Source organism: Nylanderia fulva, unplaced genomic scaffold (genome assembly GCF_048542155.1).
Source record: "Nylanderia fulva isolate GAGA-0341 unplaced genomic scaffold, ASM4854215v1 Scaffold32, whole genome shotgun sequence".
Lineage (NCBI taxonomy): Eukaryota > Metazoa > Arthropoda > Insecta > Hymenoptera > Formicidae > Nylanderia > Nylanderia fulva.
In genome coordinates, this window is record NW_028190390.1 from 2,436,627 (window position 1) to 2,463,443 (window position 26,817).

Below are 26,817 nucleotides of genomic sequence, written 5' to 3' on the forward strand. Positions count from 1 at the left end.
GTATACATTCCATGGGAATTTACCCACGATTAACGTTTGCACTTTGCGTGCAGAGAACATAGTCGTTTTTTATTCGCAATTATAAAAGCGAATTAATTACATTCTTATATGAGGCTTCTTTGTTTCGAAAAAAAATACTCCGTATATAGACAAAGCGATATATTTGAGATATTTATTATATTATAAACCGCATCAGTTTGTTATATTTATATATTCTCTATAAATTTGTGAATTTCTGAAAATTTGATCCACGTTATTTACGAATTCGTATATATTCGGACAGTTTTCCAATATTTCCAGATTTCCAGTATATATTCTGATTATTTTCATTATCCTATATAGATGCGCACAGTTATTACAAATTTTTTTTATTGCATTATTCTTAAATAAAAATCATATACTTATAACCGCTATTTATGCCCGTATTATATTAAGATTCTTGGTTATTCACCGATCATATTGGAATTGTGACGTCAGAAGCGAGAAAACGCACGCTAAAAATTCTCAGATTATCAAGGGAAAAGAATAGTTTTCGATGTATTTTAAAAGTGTGCTAAAATCATCTGAAATATTTTTTCATTTAAAAATGGCATCTAAGAATTTTCAGCGTGTGCTTTTTCATCTCTGACGTCACGATTCAACGTGGCCGTGACGAAGATCCAGGAACCTTAACGCGCACGAAAGTGCTTTAAAATAATATGAGTTTGAACACAAGGTTCACTAATAATAATTAAAATATATATAGAAATATAATATTTTATACAAAAACTATTATGTTTTTAACTGTAAGTAAATCATGTACAAATTGTTCGACTAACACAACTTGTGTACATACATAGTTTGTATATTTCTTTTATTACAAATTATATAATATTTAAATTTTCTTTCGTGAAATTGACAGGTAAATATAATCATGATTTCTATATATTTTATATAAATTATATAGCATAATATATAAATGATACTTGCATAAAGAATGTTTACGTTGTATATATGATAATGTAACATGAACAATAACGAATATCTTATAAATACGTGAAAGAGATAAATTTAAATAATTTCTCGTGTTTAATCAGATGGAAGTAAAATTGATGAGACAATATTGGATAGTTCTGTGTGTGTTAATTGATGATAAAATATGCTTGTAAAAAAAATAAATCTAAAAATGATCGAGGAACGCAAAATATTACCGAAATTACTTTCATATTTATTTGATTCGTATCGTGCGTTGCTTGTTCATGTTCGTGAGCATTAGCGAAATGTAGGAAGTCAAAAGATCGTCCATTTTATAACCCAGCGAGGTTTCGCATAAGAGTTTCGAACCTCGCACGAGGTTTCCTATCGTCATGTGGAAGTAGGTGTTCCCGGACGACCAATTGGAGATTCTCGTAAAGGGATGTGTAATCAATATGTCCTAGAAATATTATGATAATAGAATTATCTCTATAGTCAAATTGCTACAAAATAAAAATAGATCCTCAAGTAACAAACTGACATCATAAACGTCAATAACATCATTTTGACATTTAATGACGTCGTTCGACTTTAAAATGACGCTATTTTGACATTTAATGACATATTGTTCAACGTCAAAATAGTGTCATTTTGACATTTAATGAAAAAGAAGGAAAAAGGGGAGAGAAAGAGAGAGAACGGGGAAGAAGTTATTTTTATTACCTTTGATTGAGGATGTATTAGACTAACACCGTGTTTGTTGATGGCGATTAATAGTAATTCAGGATAGTTTGGTTCCGTGCTTTGTTTCACTTCGAAAAACGCAGAACCGAACGTTGGCCATCGATAAACGATTTTTAAGAATGTGATTTTTGCATCCTCCGGACTCATGCCTATATAATAAAGAAAAGTCTTAAATCTAGTCCTTTTTACATTGTTTAGCAGAGCCTCTATCCTTAAGTTATCCTTGAACTTTTTACTTACCAGCATCTTGATTATAAGCAGCGATTATCGATCTCTTCCAATCGTTAAAACTCTGTATCTTGATCAAATCACCTGGTACGAGTTCTCTTAACATTTGCCTGAAATTAAAATAGTCGATATTTTTCTTTTATGTTTTTTTTCAGAAATTTTAGATCTATTTTCATCTAAACTTACTGCACTGATTCAGAGTTTATATCTTTTTTATTCCACATTGGAAGGAAAGAAATAAACTCATTTGAACTAGTACAGCCAGTTCAGCTTAAAAGAACAGACCCTATGCAATAATTTAACATCGAAAAATACTTACGGGATTGCTTGTAATTCTTGTTTACTTTCGCCGAATCGTACTCTGTACACCAAAGCTGCTAATCTCGAGGCTTCTTCCTTCATACATTTATGATAGCCTATAACATTTAGCAACAAAAATGCGAAATATAATTTATAATTTTATAATAACGCGCGTTGCGATGTACAATTGAATATCAGATTATTTTGCTTTACCTCTTAGCAACTTGGGAAGTTCTTGATGGAAGTGGAAAATTAAATCGGCATTTCTATCTTTACCGGGAACTGTATTTGTCCAAAGCTTCTTCATAAAGAAGACTTGATATGTGAATTGTGGCATAACTCCTTTGGATAGTCAATTAATTAATATAAAAAAATATACAACATACATGCAAAAAAAGATATGTATATACGTATATAAAAATATTAACAATTTGTATTAAAAGTTATAAAGATGCATACCATCTCGCGATGGTCTGGCTTTTCTGATCCAGTCAGTCAAATGTCGTACAAAGTCAAAGAAGAAATCTCCTTCTGGGACAGAAATGACTTTGTCGGCAATCTTAACAAACAAGCTAAAACCTTCCGCTGATCGCAGGTTGAGTCTCTGCGCGATGTTTTGGCAAAAGTCTTTCGCTCTAGTAGACGAGTCAACCTCGAACGCCTATAAATAAAAGTATAATGTCAAAAAATTGTGTTAAGGCGATGCTAAAGCATTGTTTTATCGAAACGCGAAGTCGGTTTTGACCATGAATCTTTTTATTGGCTATACAGATTGAAAAATCCTTTTCATTCACCTGTTTGTTAATATTAATACTTTGATTGTAGAAAAGGATTTTTCAATCTGTATAGGCAATAAACAGATTGATAATTGAATCCAACTTCGCGTATCTATAGATAAAACATGCTTTAGAGTCTTAAGATTACTTACATTTTTCAAGTTTAGATAAGATCAAATAATAAGATAATACGTGCCTCATCCGTATCGTCTGGAAAGTAGACCTTGTGAAATATTTGCGTGGTTTTGTGCTGAATAGCTTCCACTTCCACTTGATGCGGCGGATATTTCCGTTGACCATTGCGCAAAGTTTTCTGCAGTCTTTGTAAAGAGTCTTGAGATATAGGATGGCGTCTTGTACGTAGAAACAAAGTTAATTCCTGAAATAGAAATAAGAATATTATTGAATTTTCATCAAACAGGTTATTGACGACTCTCTATGGAGAAATTTAAGCGATATAGCTGCATATGTATTGTACCTTCATAAGGCTTTGACTGCAAATAAACAGTCCAGTGGCGAGCCACATTAATTCCCACCCTCGCTCTTCGCTCAATCTGTTGCGATTATCGGTGAGCTGCTTCATGATCTGGCAGTAAATTTCATCTCGTAAAATCTCATTCTTCAACGGTCCATCGAAGATCAGATCTGTGTATTCGTTGCCAATACGTGGCCGTTTTGTCGGCAGATCCCCCATATATTTCAAAATGGCATTGAAAGCAAAGCATGCCTCTTCAGTCAGTTCTTCCTTGGAGACGAGTTTCTTCAGAAGCGGTTGCTTCAACGGTTCTCTGGAGTGATGCCATAACTCGTCCGTGTGACCACGTCGCGCGGATGTCAAAGTCAGCGTCTTGGACATCGTTCTCTTTGGTGGTGTTCTAAGTTAAAAACAATTAAAAATCTATTATTAGGTCTTATTCGAGAATACAAGATGCGTAATAGTGTTTTGTAATATTTTCATTTACCGGAAATGATCAATTGCGTATTCTAGAAGAGTGTGAGGCTTGTCGCGCGAATCCACGCCGTTTATCTGCTGCGGATAGAGTCTGCGGGTATTTTCCGTGCCTTCAATGCTGAATAAAGCCTGCAAATTATGAAATCAAATTAGAAGCGAAGAATTTTGCAGCAGAAGAAAATTAGAGATAGAAAGAATAAAAGTATATAAAATATTACAGGGTATAACACTATAAACAAAGGTATACGACGGCCACCATCTGGTGCAAGACGACAAACTAAATCGAAAAGTCCTGATCCATTTTTTAATCTGAGCTTTATTTTTGACGCTATAAATTGTTAAAGTTTGCCAATTAGCGCGTGGCTACAACGGAAAACTTAGGCCTTAGTACGCCTACTATTAAAAATCAATTTTTATGTATAATACAAATTATCCATACGTCAACTTACCAATATATCATTGGGTGGTTTTGTTAAGGAAGGTAACACGTAGACCGTTTCAGCTGGAAAGTCACCCTTTTCACCGGTCCTCTCACAGGCCCCGATACACCAGCCTGAATTGAGTACCGTCTCGCCGGTGCTCTCATCTTCAAGAACGATGAGGTCGCCTTTTTGAAAGTTCAGGAACGACGAGGCCTCACTCGGCGGTTTGTAATCCTGCAGAGCTATGACGAACTTGCTGCGCTTCTTCAGTCCTTCCAGGAAATACACCACTAAATCGCGAATGTCTTCCGCGTTTGGACTTTGAAATGTGAACTCTTCTCCTCGTACCGTTGACAAACTGAATGTTTGTGTAAACATCTTGTTTGTTCTGCGAAAATATCAATCAAGTTTAGAGTGTGTTTTATGATTCAATTCAATTTTTAGCCGTATTACGCGATTATATACTTTTGACTAGATACGGTGGTAATTTCAGGGAAAGATAACTCCAGGAGCACCTGCTCCTGATCATCGACGACATATACTCCGGTCCAGTTGACGGCTATGATAACGTCGTTCTTCGGTAGATTCGGTCCAGAGTTTCTATAAGCTTCGTAAAAACGAGAAAACAACAAAGGCCACTTGAACTTCGCGTAGCTGACTATGTCCTCTTTAACGCGTAACGTTGGTACTTTCTCCTTCAAATAATAACTCTGAAATGTCAAAAATATCGACAGATTAATGGGTATGACATGTCTATCCATTATTAGTATTTGAAAATTTAAGACCTTACCTTCTTGTACGCCTGCAAGACGAGGTGCCCCCATCGATCGATCGCTTTGTCAATTCCCGTTAGACAGTAGTCCGGTATGTAATTGGGCAGAAGGGTGTACAATCGGTCGACGTTCATATCGGTGTGATACTCTATGTAATATTGCTGCGCCGCGATCATTGCCAAATCCTCCTCTTTGTCGCAGCGATATTCGCCGAACTTGACGCCGCGCACCACTTGCTGATAAATCAGATTCGTGGCCACTTGATCCTCGGTCGGCTCGTGCCAAGGCGCGAAAATTTCCTTCCTGAAGAACAATCTCCAGGGAGCGTTTCGTTCCTGAGCACCCTGCTCTTTCGCGTACTGCTCACACTGAGAAATCGCGTCCATCACGTGATCGCCGCCGCTGCCCAAGGACGACACCTTGTCGAACAGGGCGATGTACAGGGAAAAGCCGAACTGATCCCTTAACGAGATCTTATCGGAGAGTTGGTTGCACAATTCCCTGGCAGTGGTGGCCGAATCGGCCAGCAGCGTCTTTGTGTTACCATCCATGAAAGTGATGGGCAACATGATAGGTTTCTTCGACTTTGTAGCTTGAAGTTCCAGCCAGCTCGGTGGCTGATTGCGCGTACCGTTGTTAAAGGTTCTCTTCAATCTATCCTCGCAGTAGGGCGCGTAACCGGGCGGTCCCTCTCTGATAAAAGCTCGCAAGTAATTGACAAATTTCTCCGAAGGCGCGAAACAACCAACGCAGAGGGACAGCAAAATCCAGCCTCGTGCGTGTGACGATTTGGAGGGATTGTTGGTCAGTTGTTTGCAGATCTGGCAATATATTTCGTCCCGCAATTCGGCACGCAATATACCATGACCGATGATGAAGTGCAGCTTTTCGAGGTTCGACGTAGGTCTGGCTTCTAACCAGGATTGATAGCTGTCGGCGGTATATTCATCCTCTTGCAATCTTCTTCGCACATCCTCACCCAACTTGTTCTTTCGCTTCAATGTTAGCGATACAAGTTTGTGCCTGATGGAGCGCGGTTTTTGTTTGAGGAACGTTTCCTGTGAAAGATGTAGAGATAATTATAAGTATAGGGATTTTCAATATAGTCTTAATGTAAACCTAATATTGATTATTAAAGGAAGAGACTTTCACGTATACGTACAGGGTCCATACCCATCATCTGAGCCTCCTGAAACTCTTTGCTCCTTATAAAATTCCGTCCGAGCGTTGCCGTCACCTTCGACATTACTGAGGTTGTATCTCTGTCCATAGTGTGAAATCGCGGCTCGGGTAAATCGCCCGTAAATCGAAGTATAGTTATCCACAGAGCCTGAGCGGCCAATTGGTCACCTTGCGTGTGTAACGGTAATAACGGATGTTTAAGCGGCTTTCTCGAGTACTGGTGCGTGATATTGCCCTGAAAATATGTGGCCGCGAATTTTTGGAACTTAAATTCAGATAGATCCTCCTCGTCCTCCGAGGTCATCTGAATCGGGCTGATTATCTCCTGCTGATCTGCTTTCGGTGCAGGAAGATCCTATAACAAAGTAATTCCTTGTAGTAAATTTTGATTATTGGATCAAACTTTGGATATGAGATAGATCAAACCGATTATTTTTTATTTACTCTATTTCCAATCCTTATCAATTATTACCTGTAATCAATTTATAAACTTATAAAAACATTACAACTTACGTTAAATACAGACGTTTCTCTCGCGGGAGTCGGAGCCTCGCTGCTGGAGTCTGGCAAGAAGTCAAACATGGCCTCGACTAGTTTACTATCATCAACCGGTTCGTCTTGTTTCTTGGCTGCGTCGTTGATCAAATTTTTCTTAATCTCCATTCGTCGTCTGTCTTCGAGCTCCATTTCAATCTCTTTCCGCTCTAGCTCTTGCATGCGTTCCTGAAAATTTGTACGTGCAAAGTTAGAAAATTCATAATGATTACGTGAATTGTGATCGTGACTCGTTAAAAAAACTTAAGTGGTCAAAGTCTCAACATAATTAATGTTTTCGTAAATACTAGATCTTTTGCTAGTTTTTACGCTATCTTTTTGTATAGGTATCCACATATACATATAATACGAGAATAAATTGATCTTGAACTCGTGCTGTAACAATAAACAGCAAAGCAAAGATTGATCATTTTTTTACTATCTTAAGATTTAATATATCAGAGAAAGCCTTTTTTAACTTTCTACGGCTAAAGGAAGCAGAAAATTCAATTTCTTCCCATAACTGTAGGATGATGCGTTTATTTTACCCTGTAATTTTGTTCCGCGATCTCCTTGGCTCGCTTGTTACCCTGATCCTTCAATTCGCGTTCCTCCTTCTTTCGCAATCGCAGCGCCTCCACGTGTAATCTATACTCGTATTTGATCTTCTTGTACCGTCTCTGCGCGATTAGTCTTCTCACGTGCGCCTGTATCTTCACTATAGCCCACAACTTCTTCTGATACATCCTCCGCACTAGGTGGCCCCGGGCTCGCGCTTGAAGCGCGACGATGTGTCCCCTCAAGTGCCTGAATCTGTGCGACAGCACGCGCGACCTGATGAGCGCCTGCAGCCGCATGTAACCGATTCGCATGCGTTTGTATCGTTGACGTTGAGCGTAGCCGCGCCAATACTTTTGCACGATCATCGCCGCCGTCCTCATTTTCAGGAACCGTCTTCTGTAGACCCAGCCGCGAATGTTACGCTGCAGTATCAGGATCTTCCGCGTCAACACGCGATCGCGCTCCTGCTCGAGGAACAGGTCATGAGCATCCTTGAGGAAGACCTTGGTGTGCCCAAGCTGATAATCCGATCGACCCAACACTGCATGGCAGATTTTTGAAGTCGCCGCCCGACAATCCACCTAAAGTTGACAATTTTTTTTTATGTAAGAAATTTAAAAAAAGAATGATTAAGGGTATTTTGATCTGCTGATTTTATTATATATTTATAAAAAATAAAAAAATTTTTATTAAAAATTTAATTTTTAAAAAGTAAATTAATGTTAAATAATTTTTAGATAAGTTGTTTACCTTGTGTGCGGGTGGAATACCCGAGATAAGAAATCGATATCTTTCCACGAACTCGTGAAAAGAATGGCGAATAGGGTAACCGGCTCGACGTATCCTGATGGTCTCCATCATGCCGGAGTATCTTAATTGTCGACAGCAAAGACCTCGATCGAACATCTGAGATCAAATCATAGGTTCGTCATGACACAATTATGATATAACGAATTAAGTAGAAAAAAAATATTGCGCAAGAATTTACCATCGGTTTTTTGTATTCGTTCGGCTTAATGCACCTTATGAAGAAAGGCTGGCAGCTGCATAGGGTCTTCATAAGAGAATCCAGTGATTTTTTGAATTGCGTCGATAATGTAGGCGCTCTCTTCCTAGTTTCCGATCCCATCCCGATGTCTTCGATGAAGCAAGCTTGAAGAAACTTATTCGACGATATGTGAATAAGTTGCAACAAGTCCGCGCTGAATGTATCCCTATTTTTCTCTAGGAAGCTCCTCGTGTCGTAAAACACGACTCCCGCAAAATGATTCAGGCCGAAAGACGTGTTGATGTCAGATTTAGGTTTCAAATAATTTCTATGACTGCCGTGAGTTTTGTGGATTTTCGCCAACATGGTCTGATCTGTGCCCTGAAAAAAAAAGATAAATATTTTAAAATCATGAATAATAAATAATTATATTGTCAGCCTTTAATGATTTATTTTCAATTATTAAGAGAGCTTAATCTTTTTTAATTATTTTCAACTATATTAATTTATCTGAGGTTTATATAATTCGTACTTTCGGAAATTTCGATTCTTCATCAATAAGCGCCATAATATTAAGTTGCTTGATGGCTATTAAATCCAAAGCGTCCTGGTTGTCGACGAATTCAATATGCTGCCAATTTATCCCTTCATGATTGTACTCCTCCTGTTCCAGTTTGAATATATGTTGAACGAAGAACTGTTGCAGGTTCTCGTTGGCATAGTTGATGCAAAACTGCTCGAAGCTATTGTGATTGAAATTCTCGAAGCCGAAGATATCCAATACGCCTATAGCGCTACGGGAGTTGTTCTTCGGCCTGTATATGGCCTCGTTAATTTTCTTTACAATATGTATAAATAATCGGCCGTATATACCTTTCACAAACGCATCTCTAATATCCACCGATTGATCTCTCGACAACGTGGAAACCTGCAATAGCAGTTTTGAGTAAAAGAAGACTTCTAAATGTTTACTCATAAGCTTCCCAGACAGCACCATGTCCAAAATTGGTGTATAAGACATCTTTAAGATGTTTTTAAGATGTCTTTGGGGTATCACATCATGAGATTTCTTAAAGATTTCTTTATGATGTCTTGTGCACTAATTTTGGACTTGGTACTATCTGGGTTATATGAAAAAAATACTTACTACTGTCTCACCGTGTGCAAATATAGTTCTACGAGTGAGTGCGTCTATCAGAGACTGTCCAGGCACTCCCAATAGATATGCCACCCTATGTACATTCGTTTGTTCCGTTATTTCCGTAGCGTCCAAGTTATCTGGAAGTTGTGAGGAGAATTAAACCTCTGTCTTGGTTTTAATGACATTTATTTTAATAATTATATATAATTATATATAATAGTTCCATACCTACGACGGTAGCTCTGTACTTTATATTGCCCATGTGTAACAAAGCTGCAAGCAATTTGAGTACTTCCCATATTTCTGTATCGGAGAATAGTAGAACCTTCATAGCTGATCTGATATCAGCGAATTCGGCCGCGTCGTCACGTCCTTCGCAAGTAATGCCACCACCCTGACAACAGAAATAACAATTTTATACAAAGTTAAAAAATTGTAGTGGTAGGAGCGGAAAGTTTTAGGAAAATTAATAAAGCCCGTCCGAGCTGCTTACAATTATTTTGTTATTAATTTTACTTACCCCTATAAGATATTTGTACGTAGATGCATCCTCCAGTTCGAGCTTTTGCCTCTCTTCCCTCGAAAGACCGGCTAACATACAATAGAATATGTGATAATTTCTTTCGTCTGAACTTTGGGATACGATTCGTGACTTTTCCAGAAGGTATTGCTCTATCTTGGCTCCTTCTATTACACCTTGCTCGTTGAAGTGAATATCGATGTACTTGCCAAAACGAGAAGAATTGTCGTTTCTCACGGTTTTTGCATTGCCAAAGGCTGCAACAACAAAATGTCGTACGATCATTCATTAATTAATTCTCGGTCTACAATTCAAAAGACGCAAGAGTTTATTCTAGCATCGCAATTTCACCTTCGAGTATCGGATTAGCTTCCAAGATTTGCTGTTCGATCCATGAATGTTTTCCACTGATCGCTGCTAAATACTGCAGAATTAATTTTGTGCTCTCGGTTTTTCCGGCTCCACTTTCGCCACTAAAGTAAAATTTTTCTTTATTAATAATACAAAAAAATTTGTATGTGAATTAGGTAAATAATAGAGATAAATAATATAGAATAGGACATCGAGGTCAAATCGTCTTGACCTTAATACCATATATCAAGGTCACCACCCTGAGTAAGTAAGCACTAAAAAATTTTAGCCATCGCTCGTTGTTTATTAAAAAATTATAAATAAAAAATGTTTCATAAATTATATGTAATTTTTTTAACATTTTTTGTTCATTTATTTACATGCAAAAATATGCTAAAAGAACTATTATTAAATGTATACAGTGTTAAAAAATTCGTGAAACATTTTTTATTTATAATTTTACGTAAAATTTTTGATTTTATTGTTAATTATATTAGATCTAATTTAGATTAAATTTGTGTCACTGATTCCGAATATTAGTTTTCTTAGATTGGCTCTAATTTTTTAAATAATGAGTGTATTTCCAGCCTATTCCCAAATAATATAAAAACTATCTCAAATTATAAAAAAGTATATACAGGGAGGAGCCAAAGTTCCGGAACGGCAAAATATCTCAGAAAATATTGATTTCAAAAAAATGTTTCAAACAAAAGGAGTAGAGCTTTAAAAAAATTATTAGATGATAATATCTATTTGACTTTGGGATGACCTTGAAAAGCACGGTCAACATAAAAATCTTAAATAAGAACCTCTATTTTTTATTACATATTCTTGTAGTTGAAGTAGAGACGTTTCCAAAACACTATAATAAAATATTTTTCTATTAAGCTCTTTTCGAGTTAGTATAAGACTTGAAAGTTATAGAGCCAATTCTAAAGTCGCTCAAACATCTTTGCCAACTGAACAAAAGTTTTGTTTTGTTAACCAATGTATTATGTTTGAAATATTACCCAGACAATATACCATGTCCAAAATTGGTGCATAAGACACCTTTAAGATGTTTTTAAGATGTCTTGGGATATCATATCATAAGATTTGGTCGACCTTTAATTTATCTATTTTATAATTTATCATAAGATTTCTTATGATGTTTTATGGACCAATTTTGGACATGGTGCTGTCTAGATATCGATCTTCTTCGCACATGCACACAGACTTCGTTCATTTAAAAAAATGCCATTCAAACATGATTGATCATCGAGCAGTCATTTTAAAGTATCATAAATGACTGATGACTTGACTTCCGCTTAAGAAGTATCGCGCGTACATAAACCTGGACTCTCGTACCTAATTACTATGCACTGATCCTGGCCATATCGATTCATGTGCGCGTAACTATTATCGCCGATGGCGAATATATGAGGCGGCAGCTCCCCAATTTTACGATCCTTGTAGAGTTTGATTTGCTCCGCGGTATAAATAGGCAGTATCTGATATGGATTGACAGCGACCAGGATGGAACCTGTGTACGTCTGCAAAATTATTATGTTACATTGTGTTTGCGCGTGAGTTGCCGCTCGATCGGTCGTTCTTGATTGTCCTCGTGGTATTACAATAAGAGGCACTTACGTAAATGAGATTCTCGTTATAGCGTATTAATAAATTTCGCAGAATGCCCGCTTCATGGAGGTCTCCTAAACTGATCATATCTTCTACACCTTGTACCGAGGTGGCGTGCATCGCCTTTATCCGTCTCTCTGGTGTTAACCATTGTTCCTGCGGAGTTATTTTCTCGTCAGTGAATTAAAATAGAACAATTGAGAGCACTCTTCATCGGGTTAAAATAGAACAATTACGCATCTAAGGAAAAATGTGAGACATTCTTTACATTTTTCCGGATTTTATTTTATTGCAACAAGTCTTCTGTCGACGAATTCAGTAGAACCCAAATAAATATGTATAGTATCCGCTCAGGTAGCAAGCGTCATTTTGAGGTTCAATGACGTCAGTGTACTACTTGGGCGATTAATTAAAAATATCAATAATAATGTCTCAAATTTGAATTTTTTTTGTAAAATACAATTCCAATTAATTAAAAAACTCTTAATATTGAAAGACTATTGCTTCGTTTGTAAAAGATATTTTTATAACCGCTTGTATTATGTATGTAACCTTCAGCTTTATGAAATGCTATTTTAGAAATTTTTCTGCGAAACTTATTAACGATAAGATAAAATATCTCGGAATTTCTTCCAAAGTAAATAACACGACAATAATTTTTTATAACAAAATATATATTTTATAATACCTTATTATCGTCGTCCTTTACTTGGATACGTCTACCCTCTGCTGAAATAACTCGCGCTCCGATCGCGACGTCAAATTCTCTTCCGGAAATTGGTTCTATCCATATATAATCTCCCTGAAAAGATTTCAATATATTTATGCACCTTTCTCTTCTTCGCCAGGATTTTACGCGACGTTGTACGATTCGATGGAAATTTTGTGACTTTCGAAAAAATACATTTCTCTTCCGACCAAGAAAACTTCCAATGTACAAATTGCATTTGTACATTTAAAAGCGTATAATCTCTAGTGTGAAGTAATTATATATTGTATGATAATTAACTGATTAAATATCATTATACATTATCACACCTAGAATGATCATGATAATGCAATACGATAATACATGAGTTTCTCTTCATTCACAATTGTCATTTGCAAGTTTTCATTTTCTTCTGATCGTAAAAAGGTATGCCCATTTTATTAAAAAACGTCTATCTCTAATGTAGAGCAATGCGATTGTGTGATAATAAACGGATTAAAGTATTTCACAATGTCATCACACATTATGACGATCATGATAATTCAATGTGATAATACATGAGTCCGTATTTCTTTATTTCTTCAATTGTCATTTGGAAGTTTTTAGTTCTCTATAATTTACCAAAGTATAATTTATAATTATTACATTATGAATGAGTAATTACATAAAAAAAAGCTTATGTTTTATTATATTTCTTATTGTTAGTAAGTATCCATAAAATGATAATTTAATGTGGTAATACATGCATTTCTTCGCTTCTTCAATTGTCATTTAGAAGTTTCCAATTCTTCTCTATATATAATTTACCAAAGTAATTTCTAATTATTATATTATAATTGACTAATATTATATTAAAAAATATGCTTCTGTTTTTATTTATTTAAAAAAATGCTTTTGTTTTTATTATTTATAAAACAATATGCTTCTGTTTATATTATTTTTCTCATTGATAGATAAATCAATAAAACAATTTCCACGTATGCCTACGCTACTGTTAGATACGTACGACATACGTACATACATGTAACCTAAATAATTGTCGAAAGTAGTAAACGTGGCGTTAGCGTTATACTTGCGGATGCGATATTAAAGACTGTCTTAATGAACGTTAACTCGCGTTAAGTATTTTAAGTAATTCGCATAATTGAATAATAATTTACAAGTTGGCTAGTACGGATTTTTTTTATGAAAAAGAAAAAAATTCTCGTTTGCGCGAATATATAAAAATAAAAAAAATAAAATAAAATCGATCATCAACGCGAGGTATGGAATTCGCATTAACGCAAGGAGTATCAAGTCTAAATTGAGTTATGATGTACCGTTGTAATAACTGTATGTATTTACCATTCGGCGCGATGCGCAGCGTGAACGTAGTAAAAAGTGTTATTTTATAATTATTATTTGCACAATGTGCTTTTTCTTATTGTATTGTATACCGAATATTCGCTTCCGATCTTATTAAACTCCATCGTTAGATTGATTCGCTTTTCCTTTATACTACTTATTGGTATTTATAATTAAATTAGAGGAGAATTACATCGCGCTCAAATTTCATATGTAATGCATAATTTATTAATGGAAGGCATTTATTTAAATAAGGTTTTTAAACTTGCGTTTAAAAATCATGAATTGATGAACGATGGTTTCTCATTATTCTATTTACGATGGTTTAAATTAATTTTTAGACAAGTACAAAAATCGTAGGAAAATTTAAAAAATAACGTGAAATGTAGTTTATGAAACTTTAATAGAATTTGTCGAAAGAAATTTTTTTATCATGCAGTGTCAAAAATACGTAATTTTAAGGAACAAAATATGTTCTTTTTTAAAGTACACAATGGAAAGCAAAAAAAAATGTTTAAAAACCATCAATTCTGCATTAAAGTTCAAACTTCAAGCTTTAAAATGCTTTTTCAATTTCGAACATAATTTTCGATCTTATTTAAAAATTGTTAAACAATGTCAAACAATGTCACACAATTTCTTAGATCGTTATTGTTAATTAAATAAATGTTCTACTGGTTTTACACGTATTAAACAATATTTAATCTCTGATTCTCTGATGGCAAAATTGCTCATTTGCATGGGTTTATTGAGAAAAATTCGTTTATTTTTGTCCTTTATAATAGTTTAAAATTTCTCTAATTTTAGAATATTCTGTATAATATTTATATACAGAGTACAAAAAAGATTGACAAGTAAGAAAAATAGAGAAATTATATGTAATAATAAAAATCGAAATTTAATTCCTATATATATATATATATATATATATAATAATATTATATAATATATATATAATATATATATATATATATATATATATATATATATATATATAATATATAAAATATATTAATAATAAATCTCGAATTTCATATGAAGTTAAATATATATATATATATATATATATATATATATATACATATATATATATATATATATATTCAATTATTTTGTTATTTATTTAATTACCTTGAATCATATAAGATATAACTTGATATAACATGTTATGTTACATGTTATACTTATGTATGTGGAAAATTATAAAACTGACGTGCATGTTGCATATAATATGCTTATTATATTACGTGTTACATTCCGTTATATTACGATGTAATACTTATGTATTTGTGTTTCCTGGAATACATTATATATATATACTAGATACTGAAGATATTTTAAAAATATACTTATTATATGTTAAATAATATCTCTCGGTATATACGGAAAAGCAGAAAAGTCGGACATTTAGGGACATTTAGAAAATGCCAGAATAGTTTTGGGGAAATGTATGTACATATTTTTTAAAAATAGTCAAAATAAGTTATAGTATACATATACGAGGGTCACTATTTATATTTCGGGAATTGGCAACACTGATGTCATGTGAGTTCATCTGACGGTTCCATCGTAAAGTTTGACATTTTTGACGATATACGTACTCAGAACATTTTGTCATACGGACGCTATTTGTTTATTTTATATTTAGTTGAAAGTTTCGTCTCGGCAAAAAATGGAACTGAATCGTGAACATTTTCGTGCGATGATTTTTTACGACTTTCGACGTGGATTATCACAACAAGAGTGCGTCAATCAACTTAATTTGACTTTTGGCGATGAAGCTCCATCAAAAACCACTGTGTATCGCTGGTATAGTGAATTCAATCGTGGTCGTAGTTCGCTGTCCGACGAGTTTCGTGAAGGTCGTCCAAAATCGACTGTAGTGCCAGAAAACATCGATGCTGTGCACGAAATGATTAAGTAAGATCGTCATGTAACCTATTGTGAGATTGAGGCATCCCTAAGCATTAGTTCCACCAGCATATATGCGATTTTACATGAACACTTAGCTGTGCAAAAGTTATGTTCGCGTTGGATCCCACATAATTTGACAATCGCTCAAAAAAAGGCTCGTGTCGATTGGTGCAAAGAAATGCTTAAGAAATACAATCGCGGTGCTTCAAAAGACGTTTATAAAATCGTGACAGGTGACGAATCATGGATATATTCGTATGGGCCCGAAAGTAAGCAGCAGTCGACTTGTATGGGTGTTCCAAGATGAACCAAATCCAACACAAGTTGTTCGCGCACGAAGCACTTCAAAGAAAATGGTGACTTGTTTCTTCGGAAAAACTGGTCATATTGCAACAGTGCCTCTAGAGGATCGTAGAACAGTAAATTCTGAGTGGTACACAACCATCTGTTTGCCAGAAATCTTCGGTGAAATAAGGAAAACAAACAAGAGACGTCGGATTGTTCTTTATCATGACAATGCGAGCTCTCACACATCAGCTCAAACAAGAGACTATTTGAGCACTCAAAACATCGAATTGATGGGTCATCCGCCGTACAGCCCTGATTTGGCACCTAATGATTTCTTTTTGTTCCCATCCGTGAAGAATAAACTGCGTGGTCAACGATTTTCATCGCCCGAAGAAGCTATTGAAGCGTTCAAAAATCATGTTTTGGAGATACCTCATTCGGAATGGAATAAATGCTTTGAAAATTGGTTTAAGCGCATGCAAAAGTGTATCGATCATCGTGGCGAGTACTTTGAAAAACAATAAAAATATATTCGCAGCTTAACTATTTGTTTTTGTTTCTATTCCCGAAATATAAATAGTGACCCTCGTATCATTGCTCTATGTATATCATTGTTCTATATAATGAGATCAAATTTCAAAATCCGAGAAGTCTTATTTTGACTAACATTCAATATTTAATTCTTTTCAGAATTACTGCTGAAACCTATCAGTATCAGTAACCTGTAATTATAGAACTAGTAGAATAACTATAGAATATCATGATTTAAATATTTTTCAGAAAGTGAGATATCACGGGAAATTAGCAATTCATTGCAATCTATCAGGAACTATAAAACTAATGTGGATGCAAATAGAACCATTAATAATACTATCGATTTTTGAAAGTGGGTTGCCAACTTCACTGCAGTGACTAAGTTCAGAGAGTATACTTTCACATTTTCAAATATTCTCAAAATCTACTTGGAAATTCACTGTAAAAGCCACACCAAAAGTGAATCCTTCAATACTTAAAAATGTATAACGCATTTAAATAAACAAGTCAAATGTGATAAATCTTGATAATCTGATTCATCTATGTCTACGTTAGCGATATGTGAAAAAAATTTAAATAAGAATTATTTAAGAAGGTATCACGATTTTTTCAATGTATTTTATTCAACTTTGTGATATTAAATGAATAATTAAATTTAATTCTTTTCTGCAATAAAATGAGAGATAGCGATATGATATATAATTCCCCTATGGAAGTTTATCACTAATGATTAATTATTTATTTCGATTATTTAAATTACTGATATATTCAATATGGCGGATGTCAAAATTTAAAAAATATTTTTTATTAATTCGCCCATATTGAGTTCATTATTTTGAATGTAACAATGTTGGAATTGGATTCGTATTCAATAACCTAAAAAATCCTTAAGTTTAAATATTATTCTATACTTTCTTTAATATTGTATATTTAAGCTTTTTCGATGCGATCAAAAATCGAACACTCATATACAGGGTGTCCCATTTTAATGTCCCACTCCAAATAACTTTATTTTTGATTGTAGAAAAAAATGTTTCAGACAAAAGTTGCATGGTTTCGAGGGAAACATAAAGTATATGATTACCGAAAATTGAATATTTTACAAGATATTTTACATTTTGTCAAAAAATTGTTAACTTCGAATCTTTATAACTCAAAAATAAAATACTTTATTATAGAATTTTGGAAAACTCTTGAGATAAGCTACAAGAATATGCAATGAAAAATAGGTGGTTTAGTGGTTTCATTTAAGAAATTAAAGGTGACCTTTACGTGACCTTCAAGCAATTATTCAAGGTCAAACTAATGGCATCATCTTATGTCCCCCCCCGAAATCATACAACTTTTGTTTAAAACATTTTCTTCTACAATTAAAAATAAAAAAGTTATTTGAGATGGAACATTAAAATGGAACACCCTGTATATTTTGGAGAATTTTTATATCTTTAAGCATGAAATCTGATAATTTCGAAAAGTGTTCATTTTTTTCGTGTATAATGTCGCGGATGTAAGAATAATTTGAGAGAATAAGAATAAGTTGTATTCGTACAAAGGATAAAACACAGCGTTCATATTCGCTGCGCTGTCCGTCGAAACTGACTACGTGAGCATTATTTAGCGGTACGCTACATCATTATTTACAACGAGAGAACACGATGACTCCCGTTCGATTATTTTCACTCGTCACAGATTCCTACTGACCGTGTTTGAGAACGACAAGGAAAGCGGTAAATGGATAAAACTGCGCGAGATTGCAGCTTTATTCGATTTTTCCTTAGCTTCGCTTAGATTCGATTGATCGACGCATTTACACGCGAATTTCTAGCGCTTTTTACTTGCGAGAAATTGTTCGCAATATTCTTGCCGTTACGATCAACAAAGTATAGATTACGGAACGTAAATTATATAGATATTCCGAGAAAATATACTGTTATAATATGTTATCAAAAATTATTAAGTAAGAATTTGTTTTAGATAAAAATGCTCATTTATTTACTTATCGTAATAATATGTATATAATAGGAATAATATTAATAATTATAGATCAATTATCAATTATGGAAAAAAAATAAAATTTTAGATGTCCCTAAATTACATCTGAAATTTAATTATCATTTCAATTTCATCTTAAAAACTTTAAAATCTTACTGTTTAAATTTTAACTATACTCATATTTTTTAACTATAATTTGGACTATAATTTTAACTATAAAAGGAATTTGTTTTGTCAAATTATAGCTTAAAATATTAATTACCATAACTAAAATGTTATTAGGATACCTAAAATTTATTTATGGTATAGCTAAATAATACAATTTTTTATCCCTCAAGAAAGGTTTGTACAAAAACCTACCCGTGTGACGATGACCATCTCTTAAGTCGTGGATGTCGACACTCCGCCTGGAACAAAAAAACATAATAAAATAACTAAATACATCATATTAAATCATATGAATAAGATGCAATTTTATAATTTTGGCTAATAAGAAATCAAAATGTATGTAATTTGCAACTAGCAGCTACATACTTTTTCTTACAAACAACTATGTGTTTTCGTTATACCGATTGATTTCTTTCATTTTTTTATGCATAAAAGTATTGAAATAAGATGGTAAAAAAATTAATATTTTACATTTTACAAGATATTTTATATTTTATGTCAAAAAACTGTTAACTTCAAACCTTTATAACTCGAAAAATACTCAATGAAAAAATATTTTATTATAGTGTTTAGAAAAACTCTCGAGATAAGCTACAAGAATATGTAATAAAAAGTATGAGGTTTCGTTTAAAAAATTAAGTTGAAATGACATCTAAATTTGACCCCTAGGTCAAAGTCGAGCTCTCCATCAAATTCCTTATTTTGAGCCCTACAACTTTCATTGAAAATATTTTTTTCTAAAATGGTTAGTTTTCGAAATATTCAGGGTTTCTGGGACTTTTTATGCACCCTGTATATAAAGTTTCGAAAGAAACGTGACGAGGAGATTGGTAAGTTTGTAAGAATTCGTCGAAACTATTAGAGGAAATTAGAAGCACCTGGGGGTCGATTGTGTAATTTTTTCTAAAGTAAAAATGTGAAAAGTGAAAAATTTCTTCCAATCACACATCGATTTTATTTTAAAATCAATGCGTGATTGGTGGAAATTTTTCACTTTTCACGTTTTCACTTTAGAAAAAGTTACACAATCGACCCCCTGAACTCGCATAATTCCAAGATTTGACGGTACTACGTGCGTGTCGCTTGCATCTATTTCGAGAAAAAACATCCCTATACAGACATATCGGTGACGTCTGGCGAATCACCGTTACTGTGATAGCAGCGCAAACCTGTTCGTAAAAGTAGGTTAGGTAGTTTACACGATGCCGAACCACACGGCTTCGATCCGAGATCCGAGAATCTTCTCGGGGGATCAATCTCTCACCCGTCCCTCAACCGTTTAACATTGTGTTCGAATGCACGATCGTCGAACCATGACATATTCGTAATCAGGAGGAGAAAAAACGTTTTATGGTGTAGCGATCATAATTTTAATGAAAGTTTCTTAAGCCCAAAAAAACTAAGATATTAGATGTTATTTTTTCATTAAGAAATATTCAAAATTAATAATAAATCAGATTAGAAGTATAATTCTTGTTCTCTTACCACTTTTATTATTAAAATAATTATAATAATAATTGTGTAATAATGTCGAAATAGTTTGTTGTTTTATTTTTGTTGACTTAATCATATTTTTTTAATACAAGTAACTATAATATATATTAGCGTCTGTGAAATTGACACGACAAATTTCAAAAAAATACTATAAGAGTTCTAGTAGCACTTTTCATAGTTCTACAGTTCCTGATAAAAATTCTATTTTACACGAACTGATTTTTCTCATTATTTTACATAAAAGTATTGAAGTAAAAGCACCAGAAAATAAATATGTGTTACGAGATATTTTATAGTTTATGTAAAATTATATCAAACTAAACTATAACATATCTCAACCCTATTCATTTTTTGGTCATCCTATCTTTATAACTTTTTATGCAAAAATATTATAAGGAATCAATTTATATATAAAAAATTATAGGTTCTATTCAAAAAATTAAGATCTTGAAATGACCCCTTTTAATTCTATAGTCAAGATCAAAGCCATCAAATGTCCCCATCTAAATCCCACAACTTTTGTAAACAACATTTTTTGCTAAACATGGCGGAACTAAAATCGCACAAAATGCCATTTTAAATTTTGAAAATCTGAATTTGGATTTGATATATATTAGTGACTAAAAATCCTTTAAATTATATTGCAATTTATACGTGTAAAGTTCCAAATTCTTCGTTCTTTCTCTTAATAGGGTTAAAGTACACATCTGATATATCGAGATAAAATAAGATAAATTTTTAAACCATAAAAGATAACATTCCGTAACAATGTTTTAGTGTAGGAATGTTAAGGATAAGATTTAGCTGTTAAAAATAAAAAAGATTCATCTTTTTGCAATAAAGGTGGCTTACTTGACATGGAATGCTCCATATATGTATATATGTATATTTTATTGAACATTCCTGAATTATAACATCGATTTATCTTTATGTTGAAAAACATAATATTCGATAATATTGAGAAAAATATTTTTATATTGCATGTGACATTTTATGATAATTTGAACAACTTGTTACACATTTTATTTTAACATTTTATATTTATTTTATACACATTTTATATTTATGTTAACATTGTATTTTTATATAATTATTATTATATGCATATGTAATATATTAATTATTTGTACTTAAATATGACTCGTATCATTTCAATATTGTGCGCGTAATTATTTCAATAATAAACGATAAAAAACATTTTCTTCTTCGGATTTAAGTTCTTATTTGAATTTAGAAATATGTTATTAAAATTACATCGCGAATTGTGGAACACTCTATGTATGTATACAAGGTGTCCCAAAAATGTAGGATATTTTTTTAATAATACATACAAATATTTAATAAAAATATTTTTAATAATACATTAAGAAATTGAATCACAGAAAATGTATGAATTTTTCAGAATAATCCTTTATCATCGTATCGTGTTCTTCAGAATGTTTCCGATCAAAAGATATATCTATATAACGTTTTAGATGTGTGTTTTGATTACAAAGGATTAAGAAGGTTAATGCGCAATGCGTAAATAATATTACATTATTTTTATCAAGTTCATATAAATCAAAAATTAATTTTTATCTAGCAATATACACATATAAATCGTAAGTTTAAAAAAATGTTTCTTATATATTTTAATTAAAATAAAAATTTATGCTTTTATATATGAATTATATAATAATTTAAGCTTCTTTTTACAACAAATACATACATACATATATATATATATATATATATATATAATTACACATTACTCTCTCACACAAACAAACGCATGCCCGTGGGCTGTAACAATTATAATATTTATGTGGCTCGTATTCATAATCCATTCTTATACAGAGTGTTCTAGATCTATCATAAAATCTATTAATGACAGATTCCTGGAATGATATGAAGACAATTTTTTCTCAGCGAACAGAGACCATCTTTTTTTGCATGTTTCTAATTTTTGCCATTATGTATCTTTGTAACTAAATCTTAAATTAAAATTCTATTGGTAAACACTACCTGAAATTAAGTGAAGAATTTGATTTTGTTAATATTTTATTATCACAAGGCTTAATTTGCAAAAATCCTTTTTCAATTGCTTGTTGAAAATTATTAGTGCCTTGACATTTTCATTGAGGAAAAATTGTTTCTAAATGATCTCAGGAATCTGTCATTAACAGGTTTTACGGTAGGTCTGGGACACCATGTATATATAAGATAGGATATTAATCCATTCTTTGATATTTGAACAGATTCTATAGAATTTAATTCCACTCTTTCTCTCTAGACATCGAAATATATTGTTTGCATTTAATGCCATAACAAAAGTTAGAACAATGAACGAAAAGATAAAAAATAACTATAGATGTATTATACTCGTAGATCGAAGCGAATATGTGCATTGTATGTTATTTGGATAGTTTCAACATCAACAGTTTGCTTTTAGCGGAAAAATTGAATGTATTAGACTTGACATAAAAGAATTTATATGATATAATAGATCTGCTAATAAATTTAAATTTAAAAATTCTTAAAAACATGAAAATCGTTTAAGATCTATCGAAGTAAAATTAGAGATATTAAACGCAACTGTCTATTTAATTAATCTATTTAATTTTCATATAAGTTTGAAATAATTTAATGTAATAAAAATATCGAATTATTAATTATTTGAATTATTGAATTATTAATTAAATGTATATAGTCAAAAAGATTTTTTTATTTGAATAACATAATTTCATTATGCGATCGAATATTCTATATATCATTTGAAATTAAATAAAATTGCATTTTGATTTTATTCCTCCCTGGTATTTTGTTGAGTTTGTTAACATACAACAAGAAAGCCTTAGAAAAACTTCTATAGACATGTATTTCTTGTATTTATTAATTAAAAAATTTCGGATATAAAATTATTGACGTGTTAATTCGAGAACAACAATTGAGTTGTAAAGATGTTATATGGAGTCACTCTCTGAATTAAAAATCCGTACTTTTATTTTACATAAACAGGTGCGTAGCTATTCGTATCTCATCGCCATGAGAATTTGAGGCACAGACAGGCGTGAGCAGTCGCAGTCATTGACTTTGAAAATATCCGCAGAGAGCGGTCAGTGGCGTAGCGCCATGCGCGCGAGCAGGAGACTTTAATGGGTGATCGAACGAGGCGTGCGTTTAGCACCGAGAAAGCCTACAACTTATGTGTGCTTCTAATTCTTATTCATCCCCTACAAGGAAACTCACACATACGCATGACATACAATGTTCGCCAGAAGCCGTATTTCCAAAATTACTATCAATAATATTATACGGAGCACACCATCAAATTCTCTGGCCAATTTGGAGACGATTTTTCCTCAGCGAAAATGTCGAGACACTATTTTTCAAATTATCAATGATTGAAAAGAAAGGGTTTTTTACCAACTATAAACTCTGCAGAGGTAAAATAACAAAACTACATTCTTCAGTTGATTTTAGATTTTAGGAGTTTACTTTAATAGAATTTTAATTAAAGGTTTAGTTACAAAGGTACAAGATGGCAAAAATCGAGAACATGCAAAAAATTATGATATATATACAGAGTGTAATTAAACAAACATTCGGAGCACACCATCAAATTTTCTGGTCAATTTGGGGACGATTTTTCCTCAGTGAAAATATCGACGCACCCATAACTTTCAAGTTATCAATGATTGAGAAGAAAGAATTTCTCACAAACTAAACTTTGTAGGGGTAAAATATTAACAATATACTACATTCTTTAGTTGAATCAGATAGCGTTTGCTTTAATAGAATTTTAATTAAAGGTTTAGTTACCAAAAGTACAAGATGACAAAAACTGCGAACATCCAAAAAAAAGATAACCTTCTCTTTTTTCAACTATGTGTAAAACTGATGTTTTTCAAAACTCGTAATTTATCAATAACTTTATCTCCATAATTGTACATTTATCTCTTACTATTATCACAACTCCTACCGCACAAATTCGCGCGTATCTTAATCTAACAATAAGTGATTCGTTATTCTTTCGTTTTATAGCGAAATCTGATTCTAAATAGATCTATTCAATTCGCGGACAATAGCAATGGAAAGTATATTTTTATCGTTTGTTACTAATTCTCTTTTATTTCGTTTCCCCCAATCTCTGTTTTCCAATCGTAATCTTCGTATTAAAACTGACGACTGAGAATCTCGATTATCTATATCGATAATTGCGATGTTAGATAAGAATGTGTTTCAAGTCTTTTTCAAGAGTAAATTCTATTGAGAGATCGAAAGATAGTTAAAAAAAACATTTAAATTCAAGAGTCTTCCGAAACAATCCCAAAAGCCCATCCGGTCTTTTTTCCTCGAAGCCTGATGACCGGCAAAGTAAAAAAGGAATCGAACTTTCCACTTATCGCGCGTACTGTAACGCTTTGTTCATCTATGGAATACGTGTTTTCGACCTGTTTGACCCTGATGGTTTCCCGGGAATATAATAATCTGATCGGTCCTCCAACTCACAATCGGAAAACCGAAACAGCGGAAAGAGGGCTGGGTTGGGTAGAGAAGAGGGGACGATTTGTGAAACGGAACTCTTCTTTTTCAACAACGTACCTGTTGCGAGTAACGAGAAACACGACGAGAGCGGCTTATATGTCGGCGGCACGCTCCATTAAAAAGCACTATACACTGGAACACCACACTTCCGACGCGGTATGGCGGGCAACTCACTTCTCATGTCCGGTCCCTATCGGCTCCACGATGACGACGACGACGATGATGATGATGATGATGATGATGATGATGATGATGATGATGATGATGATGATGATGATGATGATGATGATGATGATGATGATGATGATGATGACGATAATAATGAACGAAAGGAATAACAAGCGAATGCAAGATGATGGGACCGAAATCCAAGTGAATATAGGAATATAAGTATAGAAATAGGGAGAGCTAAGGCACAAGATGAGGCACGAAATGGGATTCACTAAAGTGGTGAAGATATGCGGAATCCCGTATCAACCAAGTGCGATCGTCATCGTCGTTCTTCCGGAGGATAGATAGACGGTGAACCAGCACATTAATACGCCCGCTCGGTGAGCTTCGGCTCGGATCGGGTGTGCCAAGAGAGACTAGCCAGGCGGAGGTAGCGGTAAGAGTCTCGAACCGCTTCGGGCTTCCCCACCGAATGTGGTGCGTGTATATACTTTATACTTCTTGTCCGGCGACGGTAAAGAGATATATACCACTGGACAACAATACCAGAACCAACTGTGATTGATCGAGCAACTACTACCACAGTTGCTTCCTGCCGCCTGCCAGGTCACTCCGCTAGATAACGAGCTACTTATGTGCGCTTATTGCTTATGCCACTACGCCACCGTTGTTCACCTGGCAGCACACCTGTGTGTGACCTGTTGCAATCGGATCGGCGCGCATTATCGGCCGCGATCTGCCTTATTGACGGCCTAAGAATATTTAACTACACAACACATATACAGGGTGTCCCATTTTAATATCCCACCCAGTGCCAAATAAATTTTATTTTTTATTGTAGAAGAAAACATAAGGTATGATTTTCGAAAACTGAATATTTTACAAGATAGTTTACATTTTATCAAAAAATTATTGACTTTGAACCTTTATAACTCAAAATGTACTTAATGAAAAAATACTTTATTATAGGGTTTTTTTGGAAAGCTCTTGAGATAAGCTACAAGAATATGCAATGAAAGATAGGTAGTTTTATTTAAGAAATTGAAGGTGACCTTTACGTGGCCTTCAAGCAACTATTCAGGGTCAAACTAATGGTACCATCTTATCTGTCCCTCAAAACCATACAACTTTTGTCTGAAACGTTTTTTCTACAATAAAAAAAAATATTATTTGGAATGGAACATTAAAATGGGACATAAAGATGGTGCCATTAGTTTGACCTTGAATAGTTGCTTGAAGGTCACCTTCAATTTTTTAAATAGAACCACCTATTTTTCATTGCATATTCTTGTAACTTATCTCGAGAGCTTTCCGAAACCCTATAATAAAATATTTTTTTATCAAGTCATAATCATACCTTTATGTTCCTTTCGAAACCATACAGGTATAGTTTTTGTCTGACCGATTTCTTTCTACAATCAAAAATAAAAAAGTTATTTGGGGGCATTAAAATGAGACACTTTGTATATATTTCACACAACTGGGCGAAGATGCAAATAAACAGGAAAACAGGAAATATAAACAAATGTCATTAGACAAAACTCATTGGACATTATACAAGGTATCCCATTTTAATCTATCACTCCTTATAATTTTGCAAGGAGCGATTGTAGAGAAAAATGTTTAAAAC

The 26,817-nt window shown here is 33.4% G+C and overlaps 1 protein-coding gene across 1 annotated transcript; it reads right to left on the reverse strand.

The window, feature by feature from the left end:
• Nucleotides 1-48: 48 nt before the first annotated feature.
• On the reverse strand, nucleotides 49-25,845 carry ck (unconventional myosin-VIIa ck). The gene is made up of 27 exons (XM_029308405.2): nucleotides 25,074-25,845; nucleotides 19,188-19,234; nucleotides 12,735-12,848; nucleotides 12,056-12,202; nucleotides 11,774-11,958; nucleotides 10,427-10,548; nucleotides 10,076-10,332; nucleotides 9,784-9,949; nucleotides 9,562-9,692; nucleotides 8,947-9,342; nucleotides 8,415-8,795; nucleotides 8,177-8,332; nucleotides 7,414-8,007; nucleotides 6,845-7,054; nucleotides 6,312-6,686; nucleotides 5,167-6,207; nucleotides 4,842-5,086; nucleotides 4,404-4,764; nucleotides 3,965-4,083; nucleotides 3,481-3,877; nucleotides 3,199-3,381; nucleotides 2,686-2,887; nucleotides 2,440-2,568; nucleotides 2,246-2,342; nucleotides 1,939-2,036; nucleotides 1,678-1,847; nucleotides 49-1,414 (listed from the first exon to the last, which is right to left on the reverse strand). Exons 2-27 carry the CDS (start codon nucleotides 19,203-19,205, stop codon nucleotides 1,208-1,210), a joined length of 6,501 nt encoding a protein of 2,166 aa, XP_029164238.1. The 5' UTR covers nucleotides 19,206-19,234; nucleotides 25,074-25,845; the 3' UTR covers nucleotides 49-1,207.
• Between the last annotated feature and the right edge of the window lie 972 nt (nucleotides 25,846-26,817).